General features: G+C 45.2%; 1 protein-coding gene across 1 annotated transcript; it reads right to left on the bottom strand.

Annotated features, from left to right (window-relative positions):
- Positions 1–1162: 1162 nt before the first annotated feature.
- PEDS1 (plasmanylethanolamine desaturase 1) lies at positions 1163–20459 on the bottom strand. The gene is made up of 6 exons (XM_068416024.1): positions 20192–20459; positions 16378–16497; positions 5448–5539; positions 3908–4052; positions 3069–3281; positions 1163–2096 (listed from the first exon to the last, which is right to left on the bottom strand). The coding sequence occupies exons 1-6, from the start codon at positions 20457–20459 to the stop codon at positions 1975–1977; spliced, it is 960 nt and encodes a 319-aa protein (XP_068272125.1). The 3' UTR covers positions 1163–1974.
- Between the last annotated feature and the right edge of the window lie 2843 nt (positions 20460–23302).

Raw genomic sequence — 23302 nt, 5'->3', positions numbered from 1 at the left:
AACCCGCCAGCTTGCAGCAACCTTCCCTAACCAAGCCTGCAACCTCCTGGCTGCTCCCCACCATGCTCCGTGGGCCACCTTTGCCAAGGCTTTTGATGGCATGAGTGGGAGAAAAATGGGACTACCTGCTCTTTTCACCAAAGGTAGTATGAAATCACACACCTGTCTTCCACAAAAACAGCATTAAAGGAGTATTCCTCCCTCATCCTCCCATTTCAACTAAGTGCATTTTGAGAGTCCTACTGAAATAGAAGTATTCTTTACTGTCAAAGCTACACAGAGACCCGATACTATGATCACCGGAGTAAACAATAGTTACATGTAATGGTATTAAGTTCTCCAAGGGTCTGAATCATTTGAACATGTTAAATATTTTGCAACCACGGTATCAACTGTAGAACCCAGCTCAGACACGTCTATGTTCATCCATTTCCACTGAAGGAGAGCTGCCAAGCCCCAAATTTTTAAAGTTGTGGTCCATCATATCTGAAGTTGAGATCAAGGTTAGCCTAACCCCATGACTCAAAACCCCCTTACCATACACTCCAGGAAAAGACAGCTTGAATTCAACGCAATTTACAACTAGGGAAGGGAAAACAGTCTTTGATTTGACATAAAGTTCAATTGGATGTTCATAGGGGAACTCTCTCCCCCAAAGGAGGAAGGTTCTAACCTAGCCTTCAAAGCAGAATTAGCTGCACTTCTTGGAAGGTCTTGAAGTCTGGTGTAACAGTGTCAAGCTCCTACAAAGCTGAAAACCAACTGATCACTTCAATCTAAACAAGACTTAACAGGTTGCAAGGTGTTTCAGGTGGCTGGAATAGCATCAAGCATTTTGCAACCAGTGATCAAGTTCCTGGACTAAGTGCTGACAATGCATGAATGAAGAACAGCAACAAGACTTAACAAACATGATTAGTATTATCCAACTGCTTTGTTATAAATATATTATATACATTCAAACATCACATTAAAATATTATTCCATTACACCAGAAGAGATTAAGGCTTTATATTATTTACAGAAACAAGCAAGCACCTTAAAAAAAAAAAAAAAAAAAAAAGAACAAAACACCAGTCATTGACATTTCCCTTCTAACATTACAAGTTTGATATCTTGAGCTCTTGAATACAGCTACTTGCAATGTGCTCAATGCTAGAACTATTTTTAACATTTATTGTCAGGGTAGGAAACACTTAATAGAAGACTCATCAGTGAGCACTCCACATGAACAAACACGAGCGTGTGTTGTACTGGGTGCCCTCCCTCTCCCCAGAGGCTTGTTAAGTTGAAGGCTTATGCAGAAACAGTTGCTCAATTCCACGTAGAGAGTAGAACAATTTCATTTTAAGGGAAACTGAAGACACTTGAGGATTCGTGGCCCACTGGTGGAGTGGGATTCTCGAAGTCTGTTCCACATTACATCAATTAGATTTAACATGATAGCAAAGATAGAGCTGTAAGTTTATCGATCACTAAGTGCATTGAACAGTGATGATTTTATAGGCTTCCATTACTCTGACACTCTGTTTTCATGCGGCGTATTTGGACTCAAACATGAAGTGACAAACTGTTGTCACCATTCCCCCTATAGGTCTTAGGCAACAAGCTATTTCTGAAGTATTAAATAATGTTGATACAACACATGTTTACTATGCCACCATGTACCAATGGAGTGACTGTCCTGCCTTCTGGCTTGCCTGATAGCCTTATGAGATACGGTGATGAAGTATTTTCTAAGATGTAAGCAGACATGGCTAAACGAAAAGGTGCTCAGTAAGAGTAATCATCTTCATTTCAAGTATCATTTTTAAGAATTAGTTCTTTTAATTACAGTCTGTGTTAGCACTTCTTAGTTTGTGCTTTAGAGTCTGTTATTTCTTTGCAGGTCTTGAATTTGGCTGATGGCTTTTTTTTTTTTTTTAAAAAAAAAACGTTGGCAACAAGTTAAGGATTGCAGAAGGCTGGCAAAAGTTATTTGATTTTCTGAGCCCATTTCATGTCATCTGCTCTTGGCTTCTCCCCAGTAACTCCTTGGATAATGTTCTCCAAACACCTCCAGAATCTTATCTTCTCTAATGGATAGTTCAGCCAACCTAAGTGATTGCAAAGGAAAAAAAGGATTAGTTTGTCACAGCATCCAAAGTTCAATGTCTTGCAGTGTTTATTCAACAACATTCTTTAAATTAAACACAAGGTAAATGTCAGGGGAGTTCAGAGGTGGACTACTCTATGGCCATTGCAAAGCTATCAGAAAAGGGACCATTAAGTTGAATGATTTGCGTTAAAAGCAAGACATTTGTATTAGTAGCACCTTAGATTTAATATTGAAATATAAGCAACCAAACAAAAGATTTTTGCCATCATCTGTCAAGTCAGGGTTCTTAATTGTACCGTGCCTTTTACATGACATTCTGGTCAAGAGAACTACATTTGTTTCTTGGCGGAGATTTCAAAACCAACATAAATTGTTTGGCAAAGCCAATGACAGAATGAAGAACCCGAGTGGTTTGTTTCTAGCTGTTTGATTAACTTGATAACTTCTTCAGGACTGTGCAACGCTGGTGACTGAATATACTTGCCTGTACAGTGGGCATAACATTTAACATAGATATAAGAGGAACCTAAAGCCGGTCTTCTGCAAGCCTGCCCACTCCTCTGCCCCAAATCAGAATAATGAATGCTGAAAATGCAGAAGCCTTGCTTTAGAAATGAGCATTCAAGGTAAGCTGCACTTGTAAATTATATGCTCTTTTAAAGGAACAGCAGCTGTAAGACTCTAATGAACAAAATCCATTAGTAGCATGAGATGCAATCACATCTCAGTACCACTGACTACCCTGTCAGGCTGAAAGTGACCTTTTAGCCAATCATGAATCTTCCCCCCACATTTTTAATGCAACAAAAACAATTATAATTTTCCTGAGAGCTTGTGCAGCTTAAGAGCACAGTTAACTTCACCGTGTCATTTTCTAGGTATTTAATAGGCTGTCACTAAATCACATCTTGCCAGGTGAATTGCACTAGACTACTAAAGAGAGCTCCCAGTATGAGCCAGATGGCAGTACCAGTTGTAATGCAGAAGTATGTTTCGTGTGGAGACACATGATGGATCCTGTGATGCTTCCGTGGCAGGATAACATGCCAGTCCTGTAGAAATATGACCCAGCGTGGAAGACCAAAGTACGTGTGAGACCACTTGTGAATCTGGTTCGTCATGGTTATGAAGATGATAAGGGCAAAGACATAACACTCCCAAGGACACGTTTCATATAATGCCTCTGTAAAACAAGATTTGTATCTTTAAATACTATTTATGAAAAGGTAAATTTCTACTAGGAAAATGATGTCTTGCCCAGACAGAGCTGCCTGGTGCTGCAGGAACCAACAAAAGCCTCAATGAAGCTGCTTTGGCAGAAGTGTCACGAGAACCGGTGAGACACAAGCAATTCCAGAGTGTCACAAGACAGGCTGGTAAGTGCCAACATCTGTCAACTCACCATAAACAGGAAGTTAAACTCTGAGTCTACCATCTATAAAATTAAGCCTTTAATTCTTACACTTCTAGCTTGCAAATAAAGTACTTCTACACACAGATGAAGCATTTTTATATACTTTACAACAATGAATTTCCCTATATACCTCTTATAAACAAACTATTTCATGTAACTTCTAATGCTTCCTTACAAGACTCTTCAGCCATAGATTCTCTGTCAGGTTGAACAAAAACTTTGCCTCCCCTTCAAGAAAATAAAGTTTCCCTCCCTCCTCCCGGGAGCATCATGCTTCCAACAGCTGTTATTTGTCATCTGCCTTTCATTGATTTCTCCTAGCCTCACACAGAAAAATGTTCATTTAAATATCAACAAAAACACTAAATCCACCTAAGTCAGAAATAACAGCTTACCTGGGGAAAAAGAAATGAATTTGTATGCCATGTTTGCCAATGGGACTAGTGTCATAAAGCAGTTGTCTCCATTGGTCTCTATAAAATCATGTCTGGTAATCGCTGTGGGGTCAATATGATGTTCTCTAAAGGGTCTGATGAAAGCCTGAAAAAACAAGTTCACAAACATGACACCATGGCTCAATAATGATCTTGGAAAGAAAAATACAAAAAAACCCCAAAACCCCACATGCATTCAAATCTGATGACTGAGTTTAAGAGTTCTACAGTACAAAGCATGTAAGCAGGTTCAAACTTTTGTGATGACACTTCAGATAATATAAGGCACTTGCTAAGCAGCATAGTACAAGAAAACACTGAAAAAATGAAAATTCAGCCTAACATTTTGTATGGGCTATAGATGATTGCGTTAATGGACTAAACGCAAGTTAAATTACATAGAAAAACCAATATAAGTCAAATAGACAATACAAAAGTCTCCTCTAGAAGAAATTGCACCTGAATACATAATTCCAGAGGAGACAGAGTAAATGTGATAAGTAGGACTGCGACAGTAAAACAAGCATTTGCCTTTAGCACATACATCACGTACAGCCTGTGCAAAGGTGTCCTGATCTGTCTGAACTCATTTATTTAGTCTCCTGCAGTGCTGCCTTTTTTTCCCCCCCGCCCCCTTTTTTTTTTTTTTTTTTTAACTATGGTCCACAGATACAGGGATTCAAGGACTACTAAGTCTATTGAAGGCAAACAACAATAAGCCTAAAACCAGCAGCCTTAATTCTGCTGTTCTGGTTCTTATATTCCTAGATAATTAGAAGGAATATCCCATATACTTTTTTTTTTTTTTTTTAATAGAGATCCTTCTAATATTGCACTGTGAGAAGTAATTAATGGTAGCTATGGAGTTTATTTTAAAAAACAGATTACTGCTTATTATAGAAGTCAGTGCACCTTCCACTAAGCATCTGGCATTTGTAGCTCCTGATGTATAACACACCTCAAATCTAAATCTTTTCAGCCATCAGCATTCTAATACGACTACATTTATAATAAGGGCCAGTAGCACAGAGAACTGGAAAGATTTCTTACTGCAGTGTCTTCATGTTTTACAAGACAGCTTTTAGAGAGTTTAGCTACAGGAACAATTCTCCACATCTGTGTTTATTGGCCTTCTGGAAGATCTACACAAGTCCAGCCAGGTTTCTACATGTGTGGTGTCACAGGCCGTTCCCACAGTACCTTGAGAAGGTCTGTGAACGCTGGTATTGCAAAACTGTGTGCAAACCTTAACCAAGGTGATAAAATGGAACAGTGTCACCTTGCACATGTCACCTAGGCCAAGCGTAAACACGGCACTTCACCAACAATATACCGTGCCATTTAGTGGAGGAGGGTTCTGGGGGTGGGGGACCTGGTTACATCGGCAAGACTTCAAGAAAGGTACAGCTTATATACACTGTCCAACACAGCTGGGAATACTGGAAGTGTTTCAGGAAAGTATTTTGTAACTTTTTCAAGCTTAATGATAAGAATCTCAAACCTTTCCGACTATGGGTAGCTCCACAGATCCCCAGGTATCTGCTCCCCAGTGAAATAATCCTGATAGAAAGTCAGCTGTAATAACTCCTGCAACTTAAATGAGGAGAGAGACAGTTAGAAATACAACAGCATTTTTAGTGACGTATTCACATTTTATATTTGTTTTACTAGTCTACTTGTTTATCTACCTTAGATATTTATAACTACATGAGATCTACCCCATCTGAACGAACACAAGGTCAGGCAACTAGGTTAACAAGACACCATTTGGATGGTTACAATCTTCATTAAATCTATAGATTTTGTGTTTAACCCATCTTCTACAGTAGAGCTTGACAAATCTTTACTATTGCTGGTATGGAAAACACTAGTAAGTTAGAACTGAGTCACTCAGATCCACCTGCCCTCTTCTTCAGTAGTGTTTAAGAAATTACTTGGCTATGAGATAGCTATTAAAGCCTTCCCAACACATAATACTATCTGCAGACGCTTCCTCTTCTCCCTTGGTCCCTTATGTCTGTAAAGAAGCAGCACTGAACTCCAATGACTACAGACAAGCACTAAGAAGCCACTCCTGGGTACAGCAATACTATTTACAAAACGAGACTGGAACATCAAACGATTCTAAGATTATGGCATCTGCAAAGCTATAGGCAAGGCCCCAGAAACCTTGCTAATGATTCTCTGTAAGGGACACTGTACACTTGTGATATTTGCATACCATTAAATGGACGTTGTTGCAACAAGTGTGTCAAGCCTATTCTAGCTGCCAACCACAATAACTGAAACTGCGGTCAAGTAAAGATGATTTTCAGTTCTTGCATGTAAAGTCCTATTTATGCCTTCATGTTCTGGATAATCTATCTATTCAGGGTTCTGGGTAATCCTGACATTTAAAAGTAAGGACGTAAGTAATGTTATTTGATCAGAACAGTTGTATATTTTCCAGTTAGTCATAGATCTGTCAGATGGTGTTTAACAGACGCCCATCACTCTTCACCTGCAGAAGTCATCCTGCTCCCAGGTTCCCAATCCCTTTAGTAATGAAGTCTCCAACACAGTCTGAGATGCCCTCCTGCATGGGCTCTACTGCCACGCTCTTCATGCTTTTGAGGGTGAAAATTCAGAGAAGATTGCCACAGAAGTTCCCTTGTTTTTAACGGAGAGGCTGGTGGAGTGTGGCATACAGCATAGCAATACGGCTATCACAACACAGCAAAGAGCCAGACACTGCCTTGGGACCTCTGATTTAGGACAGTCAGTCCCTGCCCTTCAAAGAACACCAAGAGGTACCAGTTCAAACACGCACATCTTGCTCCAAGCAGGTTTCAAGAGAGATTAATCACGTCTGGATGGAGTCTAGATTTGCTGAGGAATGATCTAGCCTAAGAATTGGGATCCTTTTTCACCGCAGTGCCGTCCCTTCAGGTTAGTAAAAATATCAAAGATCTATTTGTTTTTTCTGAGGTCAACCACCCAGTGAATACGTATCCAAGCACACTTGGTGATTCTCTGTGGGGCCAGCATTCAGGCTCTGGAAGGGGAAAGAAGCACACACCTCTCACCTGTAGGTCTGGTTAAAGAATTCGGCAGAAGCATGACCCAGATTTCAAAACAGCTACCGCGCCCTCTGAAAATATGATACACCTGGGAATTGATAGAGTCTGATCTCAGTCCAAATCCCTCAAAATCACATACAAAGTTAATGCCAATTAAAGCACTATATACTGATCTTGCAATCTATTGTTAAATGAGTCACAGCAACAGAAATACGAAGATTATGTGTTCAAAACATATGTTTCAAAGCAGCTCAGTTAGCAATTCCCTACTCTCATTTGCTCCTCAGAGCATAAGACACAGTCACTTACTATTGGCAGGTCTGGCAGTTGTCAGAGAAGCCTGTGAGTCCACACAAACCAAAGCAGCAGTCACAGGGCCAGGTCAGAGTGGCTGGAACATCGTGCTTTAGTTTTCCTCACTGGTATTTACAGAAATCGGGTTGTTTACAGAAGTTGCCCATTGTAACACAGTCTTTGCACCAGAAACAGCAGGGAGTTGCAAAACCAGAGGTGATGCAGGAAATTTCTTTTTTGCTCTGCCTGCCTCAGACATCTGTCAAGCTTTCTCCTCATTTGTTTCTTTATGTGTCTGAAGACTTTCAGCACAGCTTCTCATTTATGGTATTGAGGCTTTCTGTGATGGGCATGTTCCCCTCTCCCTGCTAAGATGTTAGGCAAGACCATTCCAACTCACTTGTAATTCAACCCAAAAGTTAAATTTGTTGGTATACTGGTTCATCTTGCTTCGACTCCAAGGCATCTTGTTACTCCTCCCTCTCTCACAGAAACTTAAAAAGCAATCTGAGATATGCCAGGAAACAAGACAACGAGTGTGCATCTTTCCCTATAAATCACATAACTTATTTACCCTGGTCACGATCTGGACTTTGCCCGATTTTCCTGCTCCAGCCAGGACGCTTAGGTCAGCTGCCTTTAGAATCCAGTTTAATAAAGTTCTTGTAACACTAACAGGATTGCTAAAGAGCAAGTAATTTTTAGAAGACGAAAGAGGAGGAGGTTGTTCTGTTGCTATTGATCAAATGCTTTTCATCTTCAGGGCACAGCGGTTACCTACAGTGCACGAGGCACAGCATATTTCAGATATACCCCTCCTTGCGGTGACCTTTTGCTTAGCTGATCCCTCACCTCTGCAGTCCTTCTTCTCGCCTTTTATTTTCAAAAAGGAAGAAGAAATAAAATCAGGATTAATGTGGCACCTACTACGCCAAAAGGCTTTCTTTTCATATTATAAATCAATCCCCACTGCTGAATCCATTATCTAGTTGGCCCAAACTCTTAAATACAGCAGGAGACACTTCATCCTTTATGTACCTTATTGTACTGAAGATAGCTTATTTTTTATAAGCAGTAAATTCTGTACACTTGTTTGTTTCAGACCACACGTGTAAGCTACAGTGAGACAGGGTGGAACAATAGCTTTTAGATCTGCACCTAGCAGCTGAAAGAGCAAACAGCCTTGATTCAGGGGGAAGATATCCAAACAACACTTCACTTTGCAACAACTAAAATACCATTCTTGCTGAGGTAATCACCCTATTAACCCGCACCGCCTCCAGCACACTGCAGTATCAGAGCCTGAAATAACAGCAGGAAGAACAACAAAAATAGAGGCAAAACGCTGACACTTCAATAGGTATTTCGCCTGTTACTTTGATGTCAGCTGATAGAAAGCTAAGAGGAAAGAGTGAAGGATGCCTGAAGCAGTGCATTATACTGAGGCAACCGGAAAAAGACCTAACTACCAGAAATGATATTTCAGCCGTATTGCAGAAGGGCGTGCTCGCTCTTCAGCAGTTGTGTATGACAAGTTGTAATAAAAGAGCAAAAACCGTACCAAAGGTTATACGTGACCGGCATCGTGACACTTCGTTTGCATCCTGTCTCCAGACTCAGCAGGCACATCAGACAGCAATGAACTGAACCCAGTGTTCTCATGTACCCAGCGCTGCCTTTAGTTAAAATGGGAAAATCAAGGCACAGGTGTTGAGCTACCTCTCTAAGGCAGTATAAGATCTAACCTCTGTCATCATGGTTGGGAGGGCAAGATAAGATTGACAGCCCTGAACATGAACTAAGAGTGGATTCACACACTCAGTGGAAGAAAGGTCAGTAAAGCATTTGAGAAATATCACTCTATACAGATTAGTTTTTCTGGAGCCTGCTGAGCGGTGGATGGAGGATCAGCCGCTCTATGGCTCATATCTGAAGAGGCAGCGAGTACTCAGAAGGCACAGGAGGAGGGGAAGAAGGCATTGCAGTTAAGTGAGCTGCAGAACTTGCTCAAAATACTAGGATTTCTTTGTTTTGGGAGTAGACTGCTGAATCAGGAGAAAAGAAAAAGGCCTAGCCATTGGGGAGACCAAAGGTGTACAAACAAACTTCAACCAGCAGCAGATGTTTTAAAGTAAGCGAACACGACTGACGCTGGAACGGCTGCTCTCGTCTAGCCGCACGGGGATCCCTGGCACAGGGGTACCCACAGGACACCTCAAGGGAGCAAGTGCCTCTCGGCTGAGTCAGGGGACACGCCACAGCTGACGGCTGGCACTCGGACAGCCAAGTCACCCGCCCAGCGCTGGGTCACAGAGCTGGAAGGGCAACTGGCCCAAACACAAGATGGCTTTGCTCCCACTTGTGTTCTGGTTCAGGAACCAGATAATACATAGAGGTTTGTGTCTCAGAAAAGCCCTCACTCCTCCTCTTCCTTGCTTAAGTACCAAATTGAGAGATGACAACTTGCAACCTTAACGAAGGGCTTCTCTTGAGAGCAAGTCACGTACCACTGCCTGCAGCCTGGCTGCTCCCAGGCGCCAGTGGAAGGAAGCCAAACAGAACGGGACATTTAGGGTAGGAGGTGTCCAAGAGATAAAACTATTTTGCATGTTTGCAACAAAAAGTTGTACTTCATTGAAATGTTACAGCGCCAAGTGTAAGCCCGGCTTTGCAGAGATATCATTCTCAAATTGTACCCCAGAAGCCTTACAGTATAGTATATAAAGTTTCATATTTACTGTAAAATTTCAGTTAGAGTCTCTGGAGAGGGGAAAAAACAGCACAAGATGTTATTGAATGACTCGATGCTATTGTGTAACATCATTGAAAAGTACAGTAATTTTTAATCAGTGACTACATGAACTACTTGAATATTACAGCACTAAAGAGTCAGGGGAGCGGCTAATTCCACAACAGAAAAATTTTTGTTTTCTAAAAATCAGTATGCTAAAGTAACAGTTGTTTGTTACTTACAAAAATATGCCTTAGTCATCTGCATTCCACATTTAGTGACTTTCAGTCAGAAAAGGCAGGGGTTTGGTACTATGGCATGTTATAGAGCTAAGAAAATAATCCCTGAAGATTTCAACAAGTATAAAGTGTAGCAGCTTAAAAGCAAAAAAGAAGAGTTAATAATTTTGACTATTTAAAGCTGAGAAACATTCAGCGATAACTGGACCTAACAGTGCAAGTAAGCAGAGAACACAGCTGAACTATGAAATAAAAGAAGGGTCTGGATATTATATGTATTGTTATTATATACAGTAGTTCTATTACATTATAACTGGGTTTTCAAATAAGCCGTGTCTATAATACACGCACTGCAGAGACAGGAAAAGTCTATCCTAAGTCACACAAGCTTATTTTGCAAGATTGGCACGCTACCATATAGCGGACACCTCCCTCCCCATGCACTTGTTACTCCCCACTACCAGTAAGCCGGTGTAATCCCCTGCCTGCCAGCCACGCCACCGCAGAGCGGGCACTCCTCGCCTCTAACCAGACCTGAACGCCAGCCTCGGGGCACAAATCGCAGCTTGCGACACTGCCAGAAGCTCCCAGCAAAGGGAGATCCCCAAGGAATCAGGGTGCCGTCTGTGTCCCCTGGAGCTGAACAGCAGATCCTAAACCACGGCTTGACTAAGAGCCACTACTCGATAAACTTAACGATAGGAGCTGCCAAATTTTATTTTCACATCTTTAATCTTAGTCTCTCAGCACAAAGCAAGCTACTTCTATTCCACGAGCTGATGGAGAGCTTGCAAAGTCACATTTAAATGACAAAATCCTGACAACTTTACCTAGGCCTCAGGTTCTTAAACAAAAAGTACCATTGTGCGTACTTCTTTTCCCTGAAAATGCACTATCAGAAAAAGCAATTGAGCCATCCCAGAAGAAAATGATTAATAGAATAGAGAACAATGGATACTAAACGAAAACCAAGAGCAAACTTTCCTTTACTAAAAAAAAAAAAATCCAGTACTCTCATTAGTCTAATCAAAACAACCCTCCCATTTCATCCATTTAAACGCTCCCAGGAAACAAGCAGGCTGAGCTCAGCTCTCGGGAGCGCCGGGCAGTTTTCTGCGTGCAGGTTGGCACCCAGAGGAGACCCAATACCTGAACATTTGCCTGGCGCAGGACGTCAGCAGCCATAAGGTTTTGCTCAAGGTCTTCACTCTCTCACCCAAGCAGATCACTCTGTCACCATTCACGATAACCCACTCCTTCATTAGGGCAACACTCCAGCATGTGTTGGTGTTTTGAAGTGCAAGAGGCACTATTCTGAGTGAATAAGGGCCACTGAGACCTCTGCTTCTTAAACCCTCGAGCCAAAGTCCCCTGCAACTTTAAGAGAGCCCCTGACAACTCAGCAAGCACACAGAGCTGTCTTTGTCCCAGTCGTCGCCGCTGACATAAAGAGCACGCAAGCGGGAATGCACAGACGGGCCGTGTCACCAGCTTCCCTCCACTACCAGGGTAGGTGGCCTCGGGCAAGGAGGGTCACCCCTCCCCATCAGGGTACAGCCTGCATCCATCCTGCCCGAGGACAGCTGCAGCACGCTTGGGAAGTCCATCCCCTCATCCACGTTACATGAAGAACGGATAACTGGTGTCAACATCATCTGCCTGGACGCAAACCCGCAACAATACTCTGTAATTCCACGTTCAAGACCAACGGCCTCCAGGATCCTTCGGCACCAGAAAGGTCCTAAGTTAACACACACAACTACTACAAAATGGCGCAACAGAAGAAGATACAATACAAACACTGTTAGTGCAATGCAACTTTATTTGTGCAATACAAAGTGCAACAAAACATAGAATCAAAGTTTTGCCTATTTAATCACAACTTGTGGAGTTTCCATCTTTAAGAGATGATACAGTTTAGGATGGAAAACACAGTTACCTACAGCTATGAAGTAACTGATAGTTACTTCAGGTGGGGTGAGACAGCACGTGACAAAGATTTACCTTATTTGGACCAACAGTGAAGTAAAGAATAATTTTCCATTGTTAACTGAGGTATCCTTGGTGTAATTTCAAGGACCTTTTAAATCAAAATTTCAAGTGGAAACTCATTTTAATGTACAAAGTACATTCAAAGTGAAGTGACACCATTACAGATCTGTCTCTCGCTGTAAGGCGGCAGGACTTTGAAGCGGCTGATCCACACCCGCAGCAGTCCATTTCAGAAAGCGTTCATGGTCCCCGAAGTGCTTTTACTCCAGTGTGTGCCAGAGCTTTAACACGTATTACACGCTCATCACTTGGCTCTGCAATGCAGCTAACCAAGTGCAGCTCTGCAGAGCTACTCAAGCTTGGAACAGAAACTCAATCAGAACAAGTTTCTATTTTGAAAGTGAACTAAGAGATTTCTTTCTGCATGATCTCTCTGGCTAACCCACAACATCTGCAATAATGAAAAGCGTACCTCAAACATGTTTAAAAAAATTAGTTCCCCATCTCTCAAGTCAGTAATGATTAATTGTATTATCTTGTGTTGTGTCACAAGATGTTTCTAAAGATATCAGCCCTATGTGGGGCAGTTCTTAGGAATAGAAACAAACTTATTTTTAAGACTGCAATAAGCAGTATCTATTAAGAACAAATATGGCTGCAGATAAAAGTCAAATGTCAGAAACAAGTCAGCCAATTTGGAAAAAAGGCTTTAAAACCCTATACAAAGGCATGGGGACAAGGGAAAATAAAAACCAGAACACATGGTGTAACTTGCCAAACGTTTTATCTAGATGCTATTAATATACCAGCTATATATATATATATATATATATATATACACACACAACTCATGTATATTGAATAATATGCTGGATACCACAAACTCACCTGAAGGTGTAAGAGCTTTCAGGCCTAATCTTACATGTTTTGGTGAGGCTTTTCTGCTGATCACACAAGTAACAGCTATGCCAGGCTCATCCCCAGCACTACTGAGCTGCTGTTACAGTGGCAGAGGCTGCTCTGGTTCTGCCGTACTGCTGGATGGTGTCCCGCTGCAGCTGAAAAAATGGGGATATTAAACCTCCATCACTGCCAGCCTTCCTAACCAACCCTACCCTGAGTTAACCGTGTGCGTGTGTGCATGCAAATAAAACACCAAATTCAAGTCTACATAGTTGTCATAGTTGTCAGCTTGCATGAAAAGGAAAATGTTCACAGCTCCTCAGCAGCTGAAGACATTCAGAACAAGGCATGACTGGATTTAACACAGAAACAACAAAAATCCAGCCCCTGCTGACTTTTTTTTTTTTTTTTTTGACAGTGAGGAGAAGGCAATTGTTTCATGTCTCTGCTAAACCAGCCTGGAAGACAAGAGACTCACACAGGTTCCTCTTTCTTTCCAGGAAGATCAGCTTTAGTCTGCAGAAAACACAGTTCAAAAGCTATTCTAAACCAACGCCATAAAGTTCCCGCCTGCCTTCCCTCGCTCCGCAGCGCGAGGACCCGTAGGTGATTCAGCACAGCAAGTGACGTGAGTTCAGCACAGCGTGCCACGTGAGTTCAGTTCTTACCAGCCTGCCTGCTCACTCACACAAGGAAGTATGTGCTTTCAGACTGCCAGTAAGAGGAGGATCAGATCTTTTTTGCCCAAAGAATTTCTAGATTAAGATATTTACAGTATTACCCATGTTACAATTACATATGCCTTTAAAAGCATGAAAAAAGAATATATAACACAGCCTTTAATTATAGATATAGGCTTTAGGCTAGGTGAAATGATGCTGAAGGTTCAAACTACTCTGTATTTCTTAAAAGAAAATATGTATTTACATAAGAGTATACATGGGGTCCAATGACGCATCTTAATGAACAGGTCTGTGCAGATCAGATCCAGCCCATGGGATCACTGATCGCTTTCAGATTTCCGAAGACCTGATGTGAGCTTGATCTAGAGCTATGGATTTATTAGCAGAACATTTATTTTGTGATCTCAGCTCAAAGGTCAATATCCTAATCTAAGCTTCAGGAAAGCTTTCAATGGGAACACATCTGACAATGTCTGTGACTCAATATTCTCTATCTTACCTGTATTGCCTGTGGTATTTGGGAATCAGGATTTACGGAGATGAGTTTCACAGAACTTAATAAAACCTAATCACCACTGGGAATTACATGCATCATTCACACTTCACCTGGAGAAATAACGTATTGAAGGAAGACAGCAAAACAAGATAGCATGCAGCACTTATTATTTTATTGCACTCATTTTTGTACACACTATCAGTTATTTCCACACTACTTTATTTACACAGAATCCAGATTCTGCTACTTTAATCATTCACTACTGCTTAAATAATACTATCAGTGAATTGGCTGCTTTATCAGTTAAACTGGTAACCAGGATATCAGAGAACTCAAGCTTTTATCAATATTAACTTTGAGATGAAAGCCGGTTGCAAACTGATTGCACCACAAGTTAACCATCGTTACCGATTCTCTTGTCTATATCTGTCCTCATCATTATGGAGCAGTTCTCATGCCATGTTCTTCTCCATTCCTCCCAGCCCCTCCACCTCATCAGCTGGGAGTAGCCACAACTACGTTAGGCAAGTGAGCTGGAATGATTCAGAGGGAGGACACTGCTCCCTCTTACCCCCAGCACAAAGCCAATAACCTTTAAACAGGCTTCAGGAAGTACCACTTCTCAGCTTCGACAGAAATTCGTAGCATCTATCATATATCACTGTTTGAATCTGCTGGCTGTTTGTTTTCTTTAAATCATTAGCAATATGTAACAGTGATTACAAACAAGTACCACCCTCCAAAAAACGTACAACTCACATAGTTTATAGAAAAGTTACTTTTATTATAAAGCACAGAAGCTGGACACCTGTAGCTAGCTTATATGGTGTCCTAATGAATGACACCATATGTTCTTTCAGTTAACAAGGCAATTCATATGAAAATACGTAAACATTATACACACCCAACACAAGGAGTTAATATTGCATTCAATATGCATCGCAAGTACAGCAGAAGACTGGTGAAATGCTTAGTTACTATCCTCTTCCCTCCCCCATCCCATATTAGAAGTCTACCAGAAAACTATGAAAGGCATGCACTGCAGAGGTGACTCTTCCCATTTCTAAATTTAATCCTCTTTCCTGTTCCCCCATCCCCTCCCCTACATACGTGACCATACAGCTACCAGTAATGCTTGCTGCCCAGATAATGCCAACAGACTGAGTCAGCCACAGATCACCACCTGCTTCAGCTCACCCTGCTCCACTGCCCTCGCTTCTGCCTGTTCTCAAGAAAGGTTCTGTGCAACAGCACTTCAATACTATCCTAGTAACACAAAGCTCATGTAAACACTGATAATTTTTGCTCCAAGTGTTAAGCAACATTCAATTTGCGCACAGGTTTAGGATTTGAATGAGGTAATTAATGTTGTGGAGTCCCTTTTCACACACAGCTTACTCCGAGACAAGTTTTTCCTTTCACTAATTCCATGCAACTCCAGATTCTATCAGTAAACCTGTACAGCATCGAACCACAATCCTTTACTAGTTCTTCCTCTCCTTCACTGAAAAGGTGAGATGACCAACTCACACTGCATCTAGACCAGCTAGCTCTGTACTGCCAAGATCCAGCCAACTTCAATATCTCTACACATCTAAGGTTTTAGTTACCAGTCCCCAGAAATCAAGCCAGTTTGATGCCTGAAACATCTTTTATAAGATTTCTCTGGGCTTTTGCTTTCTGAAAAGTTCCTGTAAATATTTTTGTTGATCAATGTATTTTGTTTCCAACTCTGACAGTCTTGACAGCTATCTTCCCTCTCAATAGTCCTCACACTTGCAATGACTACATAAGAACACCAAACTTAAATAGCTACATTAAAAACTTCACCTTTGGGACACTGAGAAGCCACTGAAATCAAAGACAGAAAGCAGTGACAATTTTTGCAGATGGTCTCAGTTTCAGAGGCACCACAACTGCACACAAACATCCCTCTCCCTTTCCAACAGTAAGTCAAGCCTAAAAGATCACACACTTGTTTCCAGCATTACAACAGTCTTGCCTTGTTCATGGCAGTGAACAGTTCCTACTTACATATCCCAACAATAACAGAGGGTGTGTGTTCCAGTCGCAAGTAGAAGAGAAGATTGTAAAAATTGAAACAGATCAGAGAGAAGCACAAGATGACAGAGATCCATTCTTGTAGTCTCTTTCCTGTTGGAAAAAAAAAAAAGAAAAAAGCATGTTTTACTTTTATCCAAGAGGACATTCTGAAGTCTGAAATAACACAGATAGGCTATTCTACCGCCTGGATGACTCACTCCATTTGTCTGACAGGGAACTGTAACAGAAACTTACTTATCCATGGAAGGTGTGCATATTTTGTTAAATGACGTTCCTCTTCACCGAGCCACTACGAACCCCTTCCCTCTGCCCTTGCCCAAGTAACAGGGACAAGTCAGACATCATCTCACATTGTCCTGGTTTCCTTCCCCCTGCGGATGCTGGCATAACATTCCCCCGCATCACATCTTTTTTCAAATTTGCATTTCATTCAATATTCAGTGTTGCTGGCATGGCTGAATCTGGGAACAAATTTCTGGCCTCAGATACCCTGTAGTTAAATCACCTTATCATCCGTAATATTTAAAATCTCAGAGCTTGTAAATAAAGCTGTGGTACTAACAGGAAAAAGCATCATCCTGTATTTTGGGGGCCCTAGAACTAACACTGCAAGTGTACTTCTTGAGCTTGCTTACTTAACTCCTGTAGTCTCGCCTTTGCCTTCCTGCTCCCTGGCAGAAGGCTACGACCTCTCAGCCATTCCGAGATGCCAAGAGACAGAATAAGCAAAGACAAAGAACTGCCACAAATTCTCTCTTGTGCCTTGCTGTGCTACTTCGTACCTCTACAAAAACCTCATATATTGCCTACAAAAAGAGAACAGACACATCAGAGTATGGTGACACTTTGATGATTCAGATGAGCAGCAGAAAGGTTCTGCCTGTCAATCACTGCTAGATCCTCACAGGGCACTGATGCTGAGAGCAAGGGAAGACCTGTATGGATTAAGGCGTCAGAAACAGACCTTTAATGCCTAAATCCAAGGAGATCCAAGCTGCCACCTTGGCCCAGAAGGGCCCTGGCTGTAGTTAGCTCTTAACGTGTTCAGGAGCAGACAGGTCAGTCTTTGCCTGTTTTTGGGGGCCAGTCAGCACAGCTGTCTCTTGCCCCGGGCTTCCCAGAGCAGTTAACCCTGCAGCCCATTCCTCACCCCCTCTCGCAGCCTTATACACTTGGACCACTAGAGTCTGAGGCAAAGCAACGTGCAGGGGAACGATCAGTAAGGACTACATGTGAGGTGCACACCCTCTCACGGGAGCAGGGGTGTACGCACATGTCTGGCACGTGTTCATGACAGGAGCTTCTTTCCTTCTACTCCTCTGTGTTGACCTACTGCCTGATCAAATTTCTCCTCCTAAATGCTAAATCAAGTCCTTCTTCTCAACTATACCATGCAATGAAAAGGAAACTAGGAGCATTCAAAGGAGGATCAGTGTTATCGCCAATGTGCCTACGATGCAGTATTTTAAGGAAGTGCGAACAAAGACTTCTATAGTTCAGAGTTGTATTCTAGAAAGGCCATGAGTATATAAGTTAACATCCTCTGCAGTAGCAGAGAAAATAATCGTAAAATTAAATTAACACACAAGAACAAGCATATTTCAAGACAGCATCAGGTTGCAATGTGGGAGATTCTATAAAGAGATCCCTGGAGTAATGAAAGTAAGAGTTAATTAACACTCACTTCCTGCATAAGAAAACCACACCCTGATTAGAAGAGCTAAGTGGGTAGCTCCTCACAGAACAATTAGCTGACTGCAGGGAAACACTAGACTCCTCACTAGCCAGTCCCATGAGTTCAGTCTATGCCAACACCACCGTACTCTGAACACAGGGATCCCAGGACAACCTGCCTGGAGATAGCAGAGTCCAGAAACGCAGCCCCAGCTCTGCACAGGCTGGGAAGGCGAATCAGTTGAAGGAGCAGAGTCAGCACCAATAACTTGTGTTTAATGAGCACACAAATTTAAAAGTATGTCCCGCATAAAGGAATAAGGTGCCAAAGCCACAAAGTATATGCTTAAAGAAACTGTGGAAATACTAGAGTCATATTCACTCTGCACAATTACATGTAGTCCCCATTCTTAAGAATTCAGAAGTTCAACATCACGTGCTTCCACCAAAACACATATTCTGATGTTGTTTATATAAGTTATTTACATAATGCCAGAAAAAAAATTGCACATCTAATATTATCACAGCTCACTGCTGATACATATCACTATACATATACTACTGCACAGACTTCCCAGGAACTTCCGTCTACAGCTAAAGATAAGGGTAGCAAGTCTGGGGAGGAAAACCTTTTCCTTATGAGCAAGAGCACAGTGCAATAGTAAAGTTAGTGACTGCTTTTCTGTAATCAGTCACTGCCTGGATCAGAACTGCATATCTAGACGAGCTGAAAGACGTCACATACCACCTTCTCTCAAGGCAAGGAAGAGGTAACCAATACAAGCTGAAATGGGCAGACTTGCCCTGAGCAGTCTAGAAAACTGAAAAACTAATTAATGGATTTGTTTTCTTATCATTACTTGGCTCTGTGCAAGTAAGAACGCCTGCTTTTCCAGTAATGCCTTGAAGGTACAAGCTAAGCTGTTCAACTGACCTGCTAGAAACTTCAAGATGCTGAAAATGTGTCTTCTCTTTCCTAATCCTTCACCTGCAAATGAACTCACTGGGAATGACAAGAACACCTAGCACTGCCCATGCTGTCGGCTAAGAACCAACGACATATTTTATCAGGAGTGTGCAGTTATTTCCATAGCATAATCGAATAGTTGCTGTCACTTTATTGAGCTCTGACAAATAGCAAGCTTCAGGAAGACAAGACCAAAACAGAAATTCAAACATCCCTCCACCCCTTTCTGAGGTGCCAGGACTGGGTATCTCAGAGTAGCTCACTGAATAAACATTCTGATGATAAAACTTCTGTTGTTACCTTCCTTAGCAACCAAATTTGTACGTTTGGATGGAAAGGTTAAGTTTTTGTTTATTTTTAAAGGGAAGAGCATTCTGGACAGGTTCTTGTTTGAAAACCTCCGCCCCAGCAGCTAGACCGTGGGTCTGCAGTTGAGACACCAACTCCAGCTCCATACTGGCACCTTTTCACAATCTGACCTCTCCACAATAGCGCTATCTTAACCTCTCAAAAGTCTGCTTTAAAAAAGTCTGCTTTAAAAGCACAGTGCTAAGTGTGTTCATCAAGTCTCAGTTTATAAATGAGCGTCAAACGCAAAGGAGGGCTGAACCCAGCACCGCTCCATGGCTGCACGGAAGAGCGTCTCCCCCACCGCAGACCAGGAGGGGAAGCCATCGGTTTGACAAACCGCCTCCGAGACACCGGGAGCCAACAAAAGGGCCCTCGGCGGTACCAGCCACGCAGCGAGCCGCCCAAGCCGCAGCCCGGTTCTCAGACCTGCTGTAAGTGGCCCCACTCACCACCTCCGCCCACGCCGAGCTGAGGGGGGCCCGCACATGGACGTGGGGCCGCCGGCATGCGGCATCCCCCACCGACAGCCCCGGCCCAGGCCGCCCCACCCGGCGCCCAGCAAGGCCCAGCCCCGACAGGGCCCAGCCCGGCCCCCCGCTCCTCGGGGCTCCCTGCAGCCGCGCCGGGAGAAGCCGCGCTGCCCCAGAGCGGCTGTTGGGGGGGGGCAGCCGGGCCTGAGAGGAGCCGCCGCCCCGGAGGTACCGGCCCCTGCGGGAAGCCGGCGCCAGCCCCCCGAGGGGAGTCACCGCCGCCCGCCCGGCCCCGCGGGGCGCAGCCCGCCGCCGCCCTCACCTGGGGAGTAGAGCTCGGCCAGTTCGCGGGCCCCGGCGTGCTGTGCGCCCCACCGCCGGCTGCCGCCCTCGGGCTCCTCCGCGGCCTCCGCCTGCGGCCCCGCCGCCTCCGCCCGGCGCGGGACGCTCTCGGCGGCGGCGCCGCTCGCCATGGCCCGGCCCCGCGGCGGCTCCTCCTCCTCCTCCTCCTCGAGGCCGGCGGGCGGCGGCGAGCGGCGCCCAGGCCCCGGCGAGGCGCCCGGCGCCAGCGCTGCGGCCCGCGGCAGCATCGGGAAATGGGGCCGCGCCGCGGCGCTGCGGTGGGGTGGGCGGGCGGGCGGGCGGGCGGGCGCGGCTGGCCACGCCCCAGCACTGCCTCCCGCCTATCGCCGGCGCCGCCGCGCTGTCGCCGGGCCAATGGGCAGCGCCGCCCGGCGCGGCGCAGCCAATGGCGTGGCGGCAGGTCGGCGGCGCATCTGGCGGCGGGGCCGGGCGGCGGCGCTGGCGGTGCCCGGGGCCGGGCCGGTGCCGCGGGCGGGGGGGGCGGTCCCGGCGGTGCCCCCGGCGCTGCCCGCTCCGCCCGGTGCCTCGCGCGCCCCCTGGTGGCGGCGCTGCCGCCCGGTGCTCCCCGGTCCCCCGGAGCTCCCCGGGAGCTGGGGGCACCCGGCAGCCGCACGGCGCTCAGGAGGCTCCTGGAAGCCCTGCGGTTACCGTGACACGGCAAGGCCGTTATCGTGCCAATTAAACCCTTTCGGGTCCCCCAGTGCGGTAATCCAGCCCGTGCTCCTCCGCAGCCGTGGTTACCGCCCCTCACCGCGGGCTCCCTGCTCCAAACACGCACATTCCAGCACGGAAAAAAAAGACAGAAAAAAACATCCCAGAAATACCCAGGTACTACATCATGTCTATAAAAAAATAATTTCTTTGAAATTATTTGATTTATTTGAGAGATTTATTTGAGATTTATATGAGATTTATTTGAAAAGCAAATAAAATAGCACTAAAATAAGAAGTGTTTCAAGTAATTAAATAGATTTCACTTAAACACTAAAAACTGAGCCATTTACAGAGGGTGAAACACTAAACCAGCTGTCTGCTTAACCCAAAGGTTTGAAAGCGATGCGCCCTGGTGACCACGACGCTTCTCTGCGCCTTGGCAGGGCGGCCAGAAGGACAGTAAGGCACAACCCCAGGCCGGTGTCGGCCGGGCCCTGCGGCTGCAGCCACCCTGATGGCCACGGCCCAGCACATCGCACCCACCAGAGGGGTCACCTGTGCCCGCAGGATGTGGCGCGGGGGCTGCCCTGCCGGCTCCCTCTCCGGAGCACTCGAAGGGAAACGCCAGTTGCACCAAATCACTCCAGAACCTCCCAAAACCTGACCGAGCCAACAGTCGAGGGCTGCTCTGCGCTGTCACTTCGCGGTGCTCTGAAATCCCCACCTGTCTGAAGCAGGCTAAAAAGCGCGCTGTGTGCCTCCCCGAGTCTGCCCTGCTGTTTGGAGGATCGCAAGTTAATCAATAATTAGCTGGAATCACATGCTCAAATTGGCGGTTCTTAAAGAAAAGACAATTAAAAGGCACTAACTTGGGGTGCCTCAATTTGTCGGACTGGGCTGTGTTTAGACTGAGGGATGGGAACATTCTGGCATCGAGGGATGCCGCTGTTTTCATTAGACATTTGTGAGGTCAGGCTGCTCTGGTGCTAAGGGGTTTGCTAAGACCCCCTTAGGGTCACGGTGACCTTGCTAAGGTTAGTACAGAAGTGGTGTAAATGTAAACAAATTAATGTGAATTCAGCAGGATATGGCACCTTTAAATTGGTTTTGAGGTATGTGACCGTATGTCTCCATTATGAATGTGTAAGTTAGAGGAAAGATATAAACAGTTTTAATTGAGGTACGGTTCTTGGGAGTGTTTCCCAAGATACCTTCAACATCTGTCAGTCATCTTGTTTGGCGAAAGCAAAAGGGCTGTCAGCATGATGAAAAAGCAGCAAGTTGCTAGCGAGGTTTGGCTTTGGATGGGTTAGCAAATTCTCTTTGAAAATGGTTATTAGTTTCGCCTTGGTATCGGCTGGAATAAAGCTGCATCTTTCTGTAACAACGTCAGCGTAGCTGCCTAAAGACAAACCTCGCAAAAGGAAAAAGGTGCTTTGAAGCCCCTTCTAATCTTACCTCAACGTGACAAGGCAGACGACCACCGAGGAGAGGGTTTGGTCCTTTCCTAGAGACAAACCAACGCTCAGGACACGTCTGAAGAATGTTCCTTTTTCTCTCTGTCATTGTCTGGGGGAGGAGGGAGAACCCGTAAGTTTGTTCATAGATTCCGGTGAAACTCCAAGGGCTGGTACAGCCATAGCACCACCGCAGCCCAAAGAAGGGCGAGCCATGAGGGCTCAGCACCATGTGAGCGTGATACCTTCTAGAAACACCACCTTAAAAGTGAAGTGATGTATCAGGCAACCTACTAGTGACCTGGTATCGGTACAGGTGGGACAAGGCTGACGAGGCTCTGAACAGAAGCCTGTGTTAAGAGTAATTCTGCAGGAAAATCTCGATGCTATTTGGAGAAGGTGGGGAGCAGACTGGGTATGACAGGCCCTATCGCCCTGAGGCGGACTTGGAAAGAGCTGCAGCCCTTTACTGAGGGGCAGCAGACAGCCCAGCGCCCGCCGTGCTGCCTGGGTTCAGCTCCCCGCTCTCCTGTGAACGGTCCCCGCTGTCCCTCGGTACCCGGCGACGCGGCTGCGGGGGCGCGCTCCCGCCAGCGCCCGGGCCCGCCCCGGCCCCGCCGCGCGCCGCTAGGTGGCGCTCCAAGCCCGGTGACGGCGGCGCTGCCCCGGCGAGGCGGTGCCCGGGGCGGGGCGGGCAGCTGCGGGGCTCCCGGCCGCGGGGTCCCGGCTGCGGGGGTCCTAGCCATGGGGGTCCCACCTGCGAGGTCCCAGCCGCGGGGTCCCGGCCGCGGGGTCCCGGCCGCGGGGGTCCCTCAGGTCCCGGCGGGTGTAAAGCCTGGTGCCGCTCCGACACCGCCGTGCTGCGCGTCAGCCCCGCCCTGGCGAGCGGCCCCCGCCGCAGCCACCCCCGGGGCAGCGGCACCCCCGGGAAAACCTTCCCCGCTCCCTGCCGCACAGCC

The sequence above is a fragment of the Nyctibius grandis genome, chromosome 19 (genome assembly GCF_013368605.1).
Source record: "Nyctibius grandis isolate bNycGra1 chromosome 19, bNycGra1.pri, whole genome shotgun sequence".
NCBI lineage: Eukaryota > Metazoa > Chordata > Aves > Nyctibiiformes > Nyctibiidae > Nyctibius > Nyctibius grandis.
This window is presented reverse-complemented; position numbering and strand designations above follow the sequence as displayed.